This window comes from Aethalodelphis obliquidens, unplaced genomic scaffold (genome assembly GCF_003676395.1).
Source record: "Aethalodelphis obliquidens isolate GAN/ISIS:26980383/991018 unplaced genomic scaffold, ASM367639v1 scaffold3, whole genome shotgun sequence".
Lineage (NCBI taxonomy): Eukaryota > Metazoa > Chordata > Mammalia > Artiodactyla > Delphinidae > Aethalodelphis > Aethalodelphis obliquidens.
In genome coordinates, this window is record NW_020837947.1 from 88,146,773 (window position 1) to 88,162,065 (window position 15,293).

Consider the following 15,293-nt stretch of genomic DNA (forward strand, 5'->3'; position numbering starts at 1 on the left):
TATTTTTCCAAATATGTTTTTGTCTGTGGACTTCGATAGCATAGTTGTCTAATAAATATTTCATTATCTCAGTCTAACAATAGATTTCATTCCAGAATGCAATTGTTATATAACAAAACCAGTATGTTGCAGAAAATGTTGATCAACACAGTTTTAAGCTTTGTATATCCTTTGTTTGTAGGGAGTCAGGCATAAATGAACATTTGTCATTAGACTTTTCTAGTGCATTTCTAGTGTATTGTGCCTTGGGCATGACACATCAGAGTCTGGTGCTTATCTTTTGTTACCTGTCAGACCCCTCTGGAAAGAGCCTCTATGCAATTCATCATCTGCAGTGTTTGTTTTGGGTATACATATAAATACATGTTGAATGCATTTGTTGGGGAGACTGTGGTTTCCTAAGCCAACTTAAGTAAAACTGTGTGAGATGAATGATGAAGGGGACCTTCTGAAGGAGGTATGAAGTTAATAATTAACATGTTATTTATTAAAATACTGACAGCAAAGCTTTTTATTATTCTATGTCAACTGTTTGAGTGTCAGAATGAATAAGGACAACGTGATTACACTTGTTTTATGTCTGCACTGGGGAAGTTTATGAAGAAACTCTCTACTACACATTGAGTTTATAAATATAATAAAAACTAAATTCAGAATTTGCATTAGGAAAGCATATTTAGTTTGATGAATCATTTAAAATAACTTCATTAGGCACTGAGTTTGAAGCATAAGTATGATGTAAAAATTTTTATGCCTATTTTGGTTGTTATTGAGAGAACAATCTTTGTTTTCCCAAAGTTTTTGTTTCATTCAAACAAAAATGCTTTGAGGTTAAATGACTAAAGGTAAGAAGCCATTTTCAAATTATATTTGAAATGCACGTCATTTTAAATAGTGACAGCCACTCATCTTTTAGAATATATTTAAACAACTCAGTTGTCAACATGTAGCATTTCTCATTACTTCTTAATGTGTATATACCCAACTTTGACTCCTGTTATTCTCACAGACCATTCTGAAAGTCTAGAATGTAGACTGGGAGGTATGTTGTGGTCAAGTCTGGGAGTATGTGGGTTTTCATTAGTTGAAATTAAGAAAATACAGTGTAAGAAGCATGCCTACTCTGTGTGAGGCACAGTGTTAGACCAATGCACTGTGTTTGAAATAGTGGCAAATAGAGAATAGACTCCTCCATCTAGTGGGGAAGACAGCTAAAAACCTAAGGAAGCAGGACTTGCCTGGTGGTGCAGTTGTTGAGACTCTGCCTGCCGATGCGGGGGACATCGGTTCGAGTCCTGGTCCGGGAGGATCCCACATGCCGTGGAGCAACTAGACCTGTGTGCCACAACTACTGAGCCTGCGTGCCACAGTTACTGAGGCCCATGTGCCTGGAGCCCATGCTCCACAGCGAGAGAGACCACCGCAGTGAGAAGCCCACGCACCACAGTGAAGAGTATACCCCGCTTGCCACCAGTAGAGAAAGCCTGCACGCAGCAATGAAGACACAACACAGCCAAAATAAATAAATAAATAAATAAATTTATTAAAAAAAGAAAACGAACACCTGAGGAAAAATGGGGTAACTGCTGTGTATAATGAGCATAAGCAGTGTGCTTTGGGATGGAGACAAGTGCTTTCCACGAGGAAACCGGGTTACACTGTGTGAAGAAGGGACCCACTGCGGAGTGGCTGTGGCTTATCAAGTAGTGTCCTGTCATTGTCAGAGGCATCAAATGATAGACATGTGTAAGAGAACAAATTAGTCTGAAAGTAAACTTGTAGCTGCAAATGATGGCTTAGAGAAAGTAGTTAGTATACACATAATAGCTTTTTGAAATTTTGATTTCTAACTATTTAATTTCTTCTTGGATTAGGTTTTACTACTCCTGAGCCTATGGCAGAACTGTGTTTTCTCCCCCACCTTCCACAATTTTAAGGATTCCAGGTGACCCAGATTTTGTGAAAATATATGAGTCACACTCTCCCCAAGGTCGACCAGCCTAGACCAAATGTTGATAGTTCACTCTTAGGAGAATACAAAAACCAACAATATGATTTTAAAGTACACAATTTTTACAACAAAAGACATATTCTGCCTTTTGGGAAAAAGTTCCCTGCTAACTGGGATGGACATTATATTTAATAGATGTAGTAAAGGTGAGTCTTGGTGTCCACTTTACCCAACTCTTCATTGAATAACCTCCTCTGTGTTTTCCTGCCTAGGGTCATATTTCAGAGAGAGAATGAATATGAGAGGAGTGAGGGAGATGGTGTATGATATCCTTTTCCTGTTAACTGATGCCTAGAAAAGGACAGTGATTGTGTGCTGTACCAGACACTCTGGTAAAGTAAGCAGCAGCAGCACGAGGTTAACAAAGGCCCGATGGATTCAGGAGGGTGGATTAGATGTAGGAAGAAAATCCCCAGGATGATCATGTACCCAATCTGAACAAATTCTTTGTCAGAATCTTCAGTAAAAATGAAGTTATTAACCTTAGATATGGTATGTCCCTAAAGAATATTTTATTGACATTCCCTATTCCAGTGTCATGAAGTCGTGTGTTCAGCCAAATTCTTATCAACAGTGAAAAGAAAATAGATCAAAAACACATTCTTATTCCTCAAAATACACCCTATGGGTGTATGACATTGTGAAACTGAGGAAAATAGCAGCACATCAAGTTATCAAAATTAAAATCTATCTATCAAAAACCTTGAGTGCGGCACTGAGTTGCGTGATACGCCAAGAGACCTGGGTAAGATCTGCTCTCTGCCCTGTAGATGCTTATGGCTCAATACAGAAAACATCCACCCAGGTGGACACAAAAGGCTGAGCCTTCCACATTGAAATGTGGAAGAGAAATGGGTGCCAGCTGGGGTGAGACCAGAGGCTTCTCATCCTCTGCAGCCTCTGTATGTGTTGGCAGCAAGCATGGCACCGGGGGAGGCTGTAACTGACTGAGGCCGCACTCAAGGCTACAGATTTACCTACCCCAACTTACCCTACTTTTCCTGCTCTATGCTACTGTGTGTGCAAGTTTATAAAGACTTCTTGATCCTATTTTTATATTTTAAATGTGTTTTGTCTTTTAGGATTCAAAGTCTTGTTTTCAGATTTCAAGGTTTTTAGCTCATTTTATACTTATTTTCATTTGCCTCAAATGTACCTCCTTCCAGTTCATTAAGTGCCTCACTCAATGTTAAAAATTAGGTTTGTGTTTCACATGCAGTGACTAAGAGTACATTCCCTGAAGCCAAAATGTCTGTGTTTTAATCTCAGCTCTATTACTTACTATCGGTATCACATAGGGCAAATTATTGGACTTCTCTGTGCTTCATTTGGACATTAATATTACCAAATGGAAGAGGTATTGTGGAGGGATTAAATGTCTTAATACATGCAAAGTGCTTAGAATAGTGCTTACAACACAGTGAGCACTCATGAAACAGGAATTAGTTATCATACATACTTTAGTATATTTTAGACTGACTAGTAATATCTTCCCTAAGTTTTCATTTTTACAGCCTTAAAGAGTTTTACACTTTTTATTTACATGGTAGAACTTCATTTGCTTTTCTATGTCATAATGAAATAATTATATGTGGTATACATTTATATAAACACACATCTATTCACTTCTAGCCCATTAAGTCTTTCCTAAGGTATAGTGATGAGAACTATATTTAGTATTCTAGTTATAGGCACATCATATTTTTAAAAAGACAGAATGCCTTCTCCTGTCATATTTAAAATATTTTTGATGAGACCCAGTATTTTTATCTACTGCAGCCTATCAGTTGATATTTTCACCAACAGTTCTATAATGTTCTTGGATCTTATTTCAACTATATTACAAGAATCCATTATCATAAATATTATATGTATTATATTATATGCTAAATGTACATTAAAAATTTTCTACAAGTCTTTTCTTAGTATTGAAGTATATTTGTTGCTTTTCTGCCCATGCACAAAGCCTTCAAAGATTACTTTGATCCTATCTACACAGATAAATATATTTTTAGGTGAAAATCTTAATTTCTCTGGAAAATGTGGAGATTTCTTTTTTGGTTCACTTATGAAAAAGCAAAGTAAGACTGGTATACTAGCACCAAGCCCAGGGAATTGACCGAACGTTTTGCTTCCTTTATTATTTCAGCTTCCTTTGTTATTTAGTTTCATGTTATGAAAATAACATGGTGTTAGACCTTTATAAGAGCATTTTTCCCTTATCTGAAACTATTGATTAGGCATTTTTTTTTCTTGTATAGAATGTACTGTTGCATATTTTGTTTTGCCCCCGAAGTTGCGATTTTCTCTGGGCTTGGTGCTGATGTTGCTTATTTGCCATCTTGCTGGGAATGGAAGCAAGATCCAGAACTCTCCACTTGAGGAACAGCCATATCATTTACACTGTGACAATTGCTTCACACAGAGGCTTTTTATAATGATAGTTTCTCTATAATTCTTGGGCAGATGTGGATATATATTATGTTCCACCTAATCTGCCAACTAGTATATAGATTATCTTATTGCAAACGTGGTGAGCATCTATGGTGGTAGAACTGGAACTGATCTGGGTCATCTCTGACATTTGACTCTCTAACCTCTCCACAAATGAACTTGAGGATAAGAAGCTTGACACTTTTCCAAATAGCCCATCCCATGTTAGCCCATTATATTAAGTAAAATTTGGATTCTCTGTAACTTCCAAAAAATTTATTTGTAATTTTCGTCGATGCATAGTTTCACTTCAAAGGATGGAGATGGCACTCTTCGGTTGGAATGTGAAGTTTAAAAAAAAAGAGACTCAGATTTCTTATTGCTTTTCATGTATTCAGATGAAGGCTCCTAAAATGCAACACAGTTTAAGGATGAAAATTCTTTAAAATATAAAGATGAAGGTCTAGTTTTTATAATAAGTAGATATGTAGATAGTGTCTTTGTAAGAATATCTTATTTTCTATAAGTTGGGTCCTTGTGCATAATGATCTCAGGGACTCTCTAATTTAGTGAAAGACTAAAGTGACTTTGCAGAAACAGCTTGGTGGAAGGAGTGAATTACTCACTAAGCCATAAAGCGGTGTGGAAGTTTTTCTTTTTCTATTTAATTATTTATTGCCATGTGGGATCTTAATTCCCCTACCAGGGATCGAACCTGTGTCCCCTGCAGTGGAAGCTCAGATTCTTAACTACTGGACATCCAGGGAAATCCCTGAAATTTTTAAATAAACTCCAAATGATGTCCATTTATCTGGGAAGCCAGACAACTTAAAAGGAGAATAATTTGACTAACGTTTTAAATAAGACATGGAACAGATCAGAGTATACAAACATAGTTAACTGCCAGTGAATATTTTCACTGAAAGTGAATATTTTGGTTCTCTTTAATGTTTCTGAGTTTTCTTTATTTTCTTTCATATAGTTCTTTAATGTTTAGAACATTCTTTTGAAATATTAGCATGTTTCAGCTATGCTATAAGGAAGCATTGGAAATAAGATTCTATATTTTAAAGGGAGTAATCATAACCCTGGAGATAAGGTGTTTTGAGGATAAATATGGTGAATAAAATCCTGAAGGAAATTATGAAATGGTGAAATTAATGGGGAGAGGGGACAGAGTTGTGGAGCAGCTTGTCACCAGCAGAAGCTTCTCTTTCTCTAAGCCCTTCTCGAGAAAACTTTGAAGGATTCCACATAATATTTTATCTAGGAAAGCTGTTTTGATTATGTCAACCTATTGGATTACTATCAAGTCCTGTTGGACATTTAAAGAAATCTCATTTGGTATTATTTATGAAGGAGAGATCTGAATCAAATGTCCGTTCTGGCCTTGTGTTTCAACATGGTAGACCTTGGTTGCCATTAATTCATTCATTTATTAGAAAATACTTAATCAATTTCCATTTTATTCTAGTCAATATATTAAGCTCAAGGGTATATCTAAAATGGCCCCTTCTAGGACTCTCCAATCCCTTGACTAGGTTCTCTTTGTCAGTCTTTCCTGATTTCACTTCCTATGCCATCTGTCTTGGATTTCATGTCTCATTATTTTAGCCTCTTACTTGCCAATATCTTCAACTTATTTTTGTCATTGTCTTCCTGAGTTTGTATCATCACAAAACCTCAACCATGTGTTTTTCACAACACCAACAGAGCTTTGCTGGAGAAAAATAATTTACCTGTGAAGATTGGTGCCACTAAAACTTTAAAGTCTTCAGTTCTTTTAGACACTAGACATTTTTGTTTCCTGAGTTGGATTTTTCTGTTCTCTGCTATGTCTATGTCAAACCACTTCCATTCTTCTTAAACCTTTAGTTTTCCATACACTTACTGTCTGAGCACACCCAGAATGGATAAGAAAGATCAAAGTTTAAAATTAGTTTTAAATTCAGATTCTGCCACTCATTAGGTGCAATTAATCTTACTGAGGTACAGTTATGTCATCTGAAAAGCACTCATTAAATGTTGAGGATTCCCTTCTTTCTCTCCTACTCCTAATTCTCCTCTTCCTCCAGATTTTTCCTCTCTCCCCTCCTCTAACCTTCTATCTTCTATCTTCTTTACTTCCTCTTATGGAAGGAGATATATTAAAGTTATTCCTTCATTTCAACTCTAGTTTCCATACTTTTTGCCCTTTCAGGGATCTCGCTTTATCCTTTTTCTCCTTTCTTCAACATCTCCTTCTTTATAGACTCCTTTCATTAAGTATTTAAATACAATACATGTAAGTCTTTTCTTCCTAAAAGCAACATAAGCTTTTCTTGGACCCCTAGGCACTACTCTCCCATTGGCCATCCTCTCTGTCTTCTTCTCTTGTATTTTTGAGTTGTATTTCCTGCCTGTCTCCACTCGATGGTGGTGGACACCTCTGGTGCACTTATTGTGTGTGGACCCAGGACTGAACACTTCTCAGTCCTCCTCAGTTTACTGCATTCTGGCTGCTGCTTACATTCTTCCACTGAAACTGCTCTTACCAAGGCCTCCAGTGACCTTGTTGCAAAAAACGATGGGCAAGTTTTAATGCTAACTTTATCATTTCAGTAGCATGGCCTATTGGTGCTCCCTTCTTTGAAATACAGCTTTTATCTTTTTATGTCAATGAAGCCATCCTGTCCCAGTTTTTTCTTTCACATTCTCATCCTTTGTTCTCTGACTACTGTCTGAGATTCAATTTCTATGTTTAATCATTAAATATTGTTGTTCTCATTTTTATCTTAGTCCTTATTTTTTTCAGTCTCTGCTCTTTTTTTCCTTAATAATTCCAACCACTGTCAGGCCTTTGCTTTTTTCCTTTTGTTTCTTTTGGGTTCTGACCCATATGGCTAATATTTGCTGGGTACCTCCAGATGACACACTTATCTTAGATTCTATATACCTGAAATAGAACCCAGAAACTCTCCTCTCAGGTCTCCTCCTCATTTGGGTTTCCTGGTCAGAAACCTTACTGCTATCTTTAATCCTTCTGTCTACTTTATTTCCTATATCCAGTCAAACACCAACCTGCCAAATCTACCTCCCCAATATATCTGTAGTATGCTCATTTATTGCCTCATCTCTACAGCCATTATCCTAGTTCAGATCACTGTAATCTATACCCTAGATTGCCCAAGTGGATATTGGGATGTCTAAGTAGTTCCTTGGTTTATGGCTGCAGAAGTTCTTAATTCTAGAAGGGGCACCTAAATACATACTTGGCACTTAAGGAATCATGATACTTGGGCTAAACTAATCATTGCCTTAAGGTTTGGAGAGATTGGTAAGGCTGGGTTATGCAGGGCCTCAGAGAATACTAATTTGAATTTTTCCTGAAGGAGATGGGAAACTGTGGAAGTATCCTAAGCAGAGAAATAACAAGACCAAAATTGTGATTTAGAGAAGTGTTATGGGCAGAAGTCTGGAGGATGGGTAGGAGAATGGTAACACTGAAGGTAAGGAGAAAGTTGGTTATGACTGTGGTAATCTAAGAAAAATGTGGGAAATGGAAGCACGTACTTTTAAATGGGGAATTGTTGAACAGAATTACCACACTGTATTCAACTCTTCCTACTTTATGCTGCTTTCAAGTTTTCACTATTATAACAAAGATGGCACTGGACATGCATATAACTTTACATATTTTGAATTATTTTCTTAGACCAAGTTGCCGGAAGTAGGAAAATGTTTAATAGGTATGGATATTTTTAGATAAGCTGATGTGAGTTTAGAATGTGTTCTTTGAAGTATCTTTCTACAAATATTTTGAACACATTTCTTCCCCTTTTCTTTGAAGAATACATTCTAAGGAAACTGAAATTCTTTTCTCTTTGATATATTCTTTTAAATTTGATAATCACTGATCCTTTTTAACATTATTTCTAACACAGGTTAAAACTTGATGTGGCTTTTTTCCCCCTGTGCTGTACAGTTGTTCCTTGTTTGTTATACATTTTAAATATAACAGTGTGTACATGTCAACCCCAAACTCTGATTTTATTAATGAGGGGAGGTACATGAAAAAGCAAGCAAGCAAATACAAAAACAAAAATTAAAAAGAAACAAACAAAAAAAATACTTGATGTAGGGATGTGGGATTTTTTTTTTCTTGCTGGCTGTTTCATGCATCTCCCCTCATCAACAAAATCAGAGTGTATGGTAAATGCATTAATAATTATACCACAGACTATAGCCAGTATACAGGGGTTAAAACAAGGATTTTTAAAGTATTGACATTGAAAAGGTAACTGTTAGAGAAAATTAAAAATAAATGAACAGAATCAGTGATATCTAGAATCTAAATAACACTGGTTACTTTATTGGAAAGAAACTTATTAGGTCAAATTATGCCTAAATTTAATGCTTGGCAGTATCCCTTTAGGTTAAATCTTTTAGATAACTTGATCAGCCACTGAGTGTAAATGCAAAATGACAAACATATTAAGCCATATAAACAATTTTCAAAGGAAATGCTGTGATGAAAAAAACATGAATTATGAAAATATCTTGTAATATGAAATATTCTTTAAAGACCATTCCTGTGTATGAACTGAAGTCATCTGATAGAATGAAAGTAGAAAAGTATCTGAAGTGTGAAAAGCTTCTCTGGTGGAAATGTCAAAAGAAATCAGAGTCAACCGGTTGTAGTAGAATTTTGAGACTGTCCAAATTAAGCATAAATTAGATTTGTATGTTCACACATATCCGTGTTTATGCTCATGGTTTTTCCAGCTTCGTTTATTGACTTCTTTCTATCTTTAGTTCAAGTGTCCCCTCTTCTGTTTAAGCTTGGCCTAGTTTCCCTGAAGACTCTCTGAAGACCCTATTTATAAAACAATCTGCCTGTTTAATAGCAGTGCTGTAGAGTACAAGCATGAGTATGTTGGCTCCCAGCTGAGAACCCTCAGACTACTTGGCATATCCTCACCTCTCTGAGAGGTTCCACTAGTTTACTGTGTTCAGAGTCTAGAGATGCTTAGAAAAGAGAGGGATTAGAGCCTGACTGAATAAGAGTCATCTCTCATGAGTTAAGGGCCCATGAGGTAGCCTAGAAAGAGGTATCTTTGAAGCAGAGATCTTCAGTAATGCATGGTGCCTGGGTAAAGATAATCATGACTAACATCTATTTAGTACTTACCACGCATCAGGCACTGCTTGTCCGACTAAACGGTGCAACCAGGAAATTTGTCGGCTGCACCTGTAATGTCAATTACTTGATCAACATTTCTAAACTGGTTGGTAAATAGCTGCTGACGAGTCCCTTGAAGATACCCCAACCCTCTGAATTTCTCTAGCTCTCCTACTGTTTCCCTGGGGCCCTTAGACCTCTCCATAATCCATCTACTAAAGAGTTAACATCTGGTCCTGCAGGGACCCTCTAGAATCCTGTCCTGGCTTCCCAGCACCCCGGCAATGATTCTGGGGCATTCTGACTGACTGTATTCATTAATAATGCATTAAGCACTTGTGCTCTGGAGCCAGTTTCCTGGGCTCGAGTCCTAGCTCCACCACTTACAAGATGTGTGGGCTAATTAGTCTTTCTTTGACTCAGTTTTACTCATCTCTAAAATGGAGATGACAATGTATCTCTCTCAAGTGGTTGTTCTGAGACGAAACGCAGAGCATTTAGAAGAGAGCTGACACATAGTAGGTAAAATAAAAGTATTTGTTATTTTTATTATCTGTACTAATGGTTAAATATCTTGACCATCTCTACTAACCACCACTGATGGGGAAAAGATAGGTGGTCTCTGCTGCTATCATTGTGCCCAGGGCCTCTAGCACTGCTGAATATTCTGAACAACATTCCAGTCTTTTTGAGATCTGGCTATATGGGAATTGAGTATCTTTCTTCTCTTCTTTACTACCTACTTTATACTTTAAATTGATTGTCAACATTTTAAAAAATCATAGAATTTCAAATGAAAATCCAGATTTCTGGCATTCCTTGGAAATTTGGAAAACTGGCATCACTAGGGCCACATTTTGTCACGGCAACTGTTGGCTACAGCCACACATTGGTTCCTTCCTTGGATGGATGTCAGCTCTGGTGTTCACCATACAGCCCACTGCATCTCTGTTACTTGCTCAGCATTGAGTTTGCTGCCTCTGAACTAGGGTATCCTAACTATATCTCTTTCTTTGTAACATGGGAGCCTTCAACTTCAATAACAACACTTTATCTCCTATACTAGATTGTAAGATTCTTTATGAAATGGACCATGTTTTATTTATTTTTATGTCTTTGATTTTACCTTACCCATAGTCCTCATTGTTTGGACTGATGAAGTTTAAGCTAATAGTGACTTAAGATGGTTTTAACCCTTATTCAGGAAAGAGTTATTAAAACACAATATAATTGTAGAAGAATATGTAACTGAGGGAGTTGAGTGAACAAATTTTTACAAGTCATACAGATAATCTTATAAAATGAAAGTGGAATTTCATCTAGTTCAGCTGTCTGCTATGGTGATGTGGGAAGCTCCCCAGATAATTCCTTTTCTTCCTTGGCAGTCATATGACCTTGAACAAATCATTTCCTGGTGAACCTGTTTCTGCCTTGGCAAAACGTAGGTGATAATAAATGTTCCCTGAAAGTTGTGAGTATTAAATAAGATATAACATATTTTTTAAAATACTTGTTATAATACTGATTATAAAAATACTTGTAAAATGTTAATATACTTTTGGGAATTGTACTTATAGCAGTGTTTACAGATGAAAATACCAAGGATCCAGAGGACTTGCTACTTAGTGGAAAAGTCAGAATTAGGACTCAAATCACATGAATCCTGACTAGTAGATTTTTTTTTACTGAAACATCATTCACATTGTAACTAAATGTAGTTAAGAGATTAAGGAGAATAAAAATACTTATTGGAGGTGAGGTAAATCAGGGATCCACTAAATTTGTTTGAGCTATTATAGAAATGATCATTTTAGTATATAAAGGAAAATCAGAGGACTGAACTAAATGTATTCTTCATTTGAAAAAAATTGAGCATCTATTTTGGAGTCAGAGGCACATACTATGACTTAGTTCTAGGGTTTTTATTGGTGAAATTCTCAGTGTAGGAACTTGATAAATTGTCCTTGTTTTTCTCTTAATAAACTTTCCCTTTTGGTCTGGTTTATATGAAGGCAGGTGAAAATTACTAAAATAAACATTCTCTGGGTTTGAGTTTCTGAAATTTAGGAAGCAGAATGGCATTTTGGAAACCAGAGGACATGTTTGCATCAATACTCTGTACTTTCCATTCACTTTTGTGGCCCTGGGCAAGTTATTCAGGGTCTCACTTTTCTCATTTGTAGGATGGAGATTCTACCATCTTGAGAGTTATGCTGAAGAAATGTGCCTGACAGAGTGCTCAATTGTAGCACATTGTTATTTGGTTGCAGTTAGAGTTTGAAGCTGGAAGAAATCTTAAAATTTGTTTCATTTGATTCCATCAATCTGTATATGAGAGGATCCCTATGAATCAAACTAACACAAATATTAGTCTGCTCAGTTTCCTTTGAAATTTGTGTAACTGGCCTAATAAGTCATTTTCTAAAGAAGACTTCTTAAAAATAACCAGAGACATGAATATGTAAAAACATTTGCCAAAATTACAACTATATAATGTATATTTCTGGCAATGCAATCTTAGAAATTGTGAATATATACAATAAGGCTAGTATGTCACTGTCAGAATCCTATCCAAAGTGCATAGGGATAATTTACACAAATATTTGAATAAAATTATAAACTACTAAAAAAAATAAATTACTATAAATATCACATGATCCAAATATAAGATTATCTGTAGTGAAAGACCACAATTTTCTAAAAAGTGAAACTTAAAATCACACAAGATGTTAAAAAAAAAAACACTATGGCCAACTTAAAAATTGCTTCAAAATTTAAAAGGCTAGATCTCATGTTAAGTGTTCTTACCATAATAAAATTTAAAAAATTTAAAGTATAATGTTGGTATTTAGTATCCATTAAGTGCTTAATAAATATTAGTTTCTTGAAAAAAAATCACACAAAGACTTTATCCTATGAAATATATCTTTTTAAAAACCATGGTAACAATAAGAACAATGTACCATAACTATATGTAGACACAAAACAGTTAAATTCATGTTTCTTCTTTTAGTCTTCAGAGATTGAATTGATTTAATTGACAAATGGTACAGCTGTTCCCCAGCAACCATTCTGGACATGTATTTATAACTTGCCTCCAGGGATGGAAACTTCAGAAATAGCTCTTCAAAAAGAAAATAGCTCGAAACATTTTAGAATATAGTTTTTGACCCTGATCCTCTCACCTCAAACCACAATGAGGAGTTTGTAAAAAAACATTAAAAATACCAGTGACAGCATAATTCCCTCCAGGTTCATCCAACTTGTTGCAAATGGTAAAACTTCATTTTTTATGGCTGAATAATATTCCATTATATATATATGCCATATTATCCTTAGTGAAATAAGTCAGACAGAGAAAGACAAGTACTGTATATTTTCACTTATATGTGGAATTTAAAAAAATGAACAAATATAACAAAACAGAAACAGACTTGCAGATACAGAGAACAAACTACCAAAGGGGAGAGGTGTGGGGAGGGATGGGCAAAATAGGAGTAGATGATTAAGAGATACAAACTACTAGGTAGATAATAAATAAGTTACAAAGATGTAATGTGCAGCACAAGGAATATAGTCAATATTTTATAATAACTTTGTATGGAGTATACTCTATAAAAATATTTAATATTGTACACCTGAAACTAATATAATATTGTAAGGCAATTACACTTCATTAAAAAAAATCAGAAAAGTTGACTTGGTAGAAGTAATGACACCTACACAAAACTTAAAATAGAATCTGTAGTCAGTACATTATGATGTGCATAAAGTATCAAGCCATTTGAGTAGAAAATAATTGATTCTTTTAAAAATTATTTCAGTGAAGTAAAAATAAAAGTGTATAAATGAAAAAAATCAATGTCAGCTTTTTACTTTAAAAAATTCTTATTTATTTCAGTTGTGACTCAGGACTGCAGGGATTATTCTGTCCACTGATGGGGCAGAGACACCATAGCTCTCCATCCCCAGCCCCTGCCTCACTGTCCAGCTCCCCGTGGGGAATTGCCCTTGACAGCTCTGTCAAGGGATCCTGTCAAAGATTATAACTAGAGTGTTGAAGTTAGGTTATTTTGTTTTAATATGTATTTCTTTAGGTTTTCCTAAGCTATAAAACACTTTGAGCATGACATTGTTTCACATACATAAAATACAGTCACAAAATAGAATTTTATGAAAGCATGTGCTTTTTTGAAGTAAATATTGACGCAATTAGGATGAGGGTAAGAAGAGGAGAATCTAATTCCTTAGGTATAATACTTATGTCTCTGGTCAGAAACATTAGAGATCCTAAAAAAGAGAGAGAGAAATTATAAAAGAGGGCTTTTAAAGCTAAAATGGGTTTGGTAAAATTACTTAAGAATAAATAATGCAAAATATCCCAGAGTAAAAAATATAGAAAATCCTGACTAGTTGGGCAAGATTTTAATTTATTTGGTGATATTTTTTGTACTACATATAAAAGGAGATACAGAAAATCCATCCTGTCAGCAGAATGTTAATCCTCTTAATTTTGAATTATTCAAGTGGATGTGGAAACAAAATTTACCTTGTTTTTAAAGTCTTCTAGAATCATTTTTATATCATCATTCTTTCTTGACCTCCAAATTTCATTGTGTGCATGATCTGTTATTTGACTTTTTGTTTATTAATTATTACAGGACATCAGAGATGAAGGTAATGAGACTAAAGCCAGCAGGATGAGTAAATTAAGAAATACAAGAAAGGAAGTCACTAAACTACATAGTTTGTCAACTGAAATAGGAGAAGTGGATATAGCCAACTCAAAAGGTATCTTGCTACTATGATCCCTCAAGAATATGTAGTCAAAGATAATCTCTATTTGGTCTCTTCTTCATAAAACATTTTTCTTCTCTTCTATGGGAGAAGCAAAGAAAGAAAGAAAATTTATTCCTACATAGGCAACATAAAAGATGGAAAATATAGGCTTGCAGTATAAATATATAAAAATAATAAAAATATTTAGAATTTTAAGGGAGTAGAACTAAGAAAATAGTAGTGTGAACAAAAGAGAGTACAGAACAGAAGGAACATATGAGTAAGAAAAGAAGCATATTTCTGCTCTGAGAATGAGTACAAAGATCATTACTGAGAGAGGCCACAATGAAGATGTGGATCAAGTTTTCATAACACATGTTGGAATTCCAACTAGACTCCAGTGGATTTGAAACAGTGCTGAAACTAGGAGTTGATGTGGACAACAGTCTCAATTCTAGGAAGAGTGGTGTTCCAAGGCAGGGGCAGTACAAATGGCCAGTGCATGGCAACAATAAAATGCAGTTAGACTTTTGTAAACTTTATTATTGTTTTAAAATTCTCTACAGAAAATGCAACCCCATATATCTTGAAACCAGGGTGAACTACTCCCACTGCCCCTTATTTGGTATGTCATTGCCTAGGAATAAATTATTTTATCAAGTATTCCTCTTTACATCATATTGAAAGACAGTTGAAAACAGTGCCAACATTTTTAAACATTTTTCTTTCTTTATTTAAATTGATGTATAGTTGATTTATAATATTGTGTTAGTTTCAGGTGTACAGCAAAGTGATTCAGTTATATACATTTTTTCAGATTATTTTCCATTATAGGTTATTACAAAATATTGAATATTGTTCCCTGTGTTATACAGTAAATCCCTGTTGTTTATGTATTTTATATATAGT

At 35.1% G+C, this 15,293-nt stretch overlaps 1 protein-coding gene across 1 annotated transcript in view; it reads left to right on the forward strand.

Annotated features, from left to right (window-relative positions):
• Positions 1-400: 400 nt before the first annotated feature.
• LGSN (lengsin, lens protein with glutamine synthetase domain) overlaps positions 401-15,293 on the forward strand; it is a 29,533-nt gene continuing 14,640 nt past the window's right edge. Inside the window, exons 1-2 of the mRNA XM_027080281.1 lie at positions 401-457; positions 14,267-14,396. Of these exons, the coding sequence (XP_026936082.1) occupies positions 428-457; positions 14,267-14,396 (160 nt within the window). The 5' untranslated portion in view covers positions 401-427. The remainder of the gene's footprint in view (positions 458-14,266; positions 14,397-15,293) is intronic.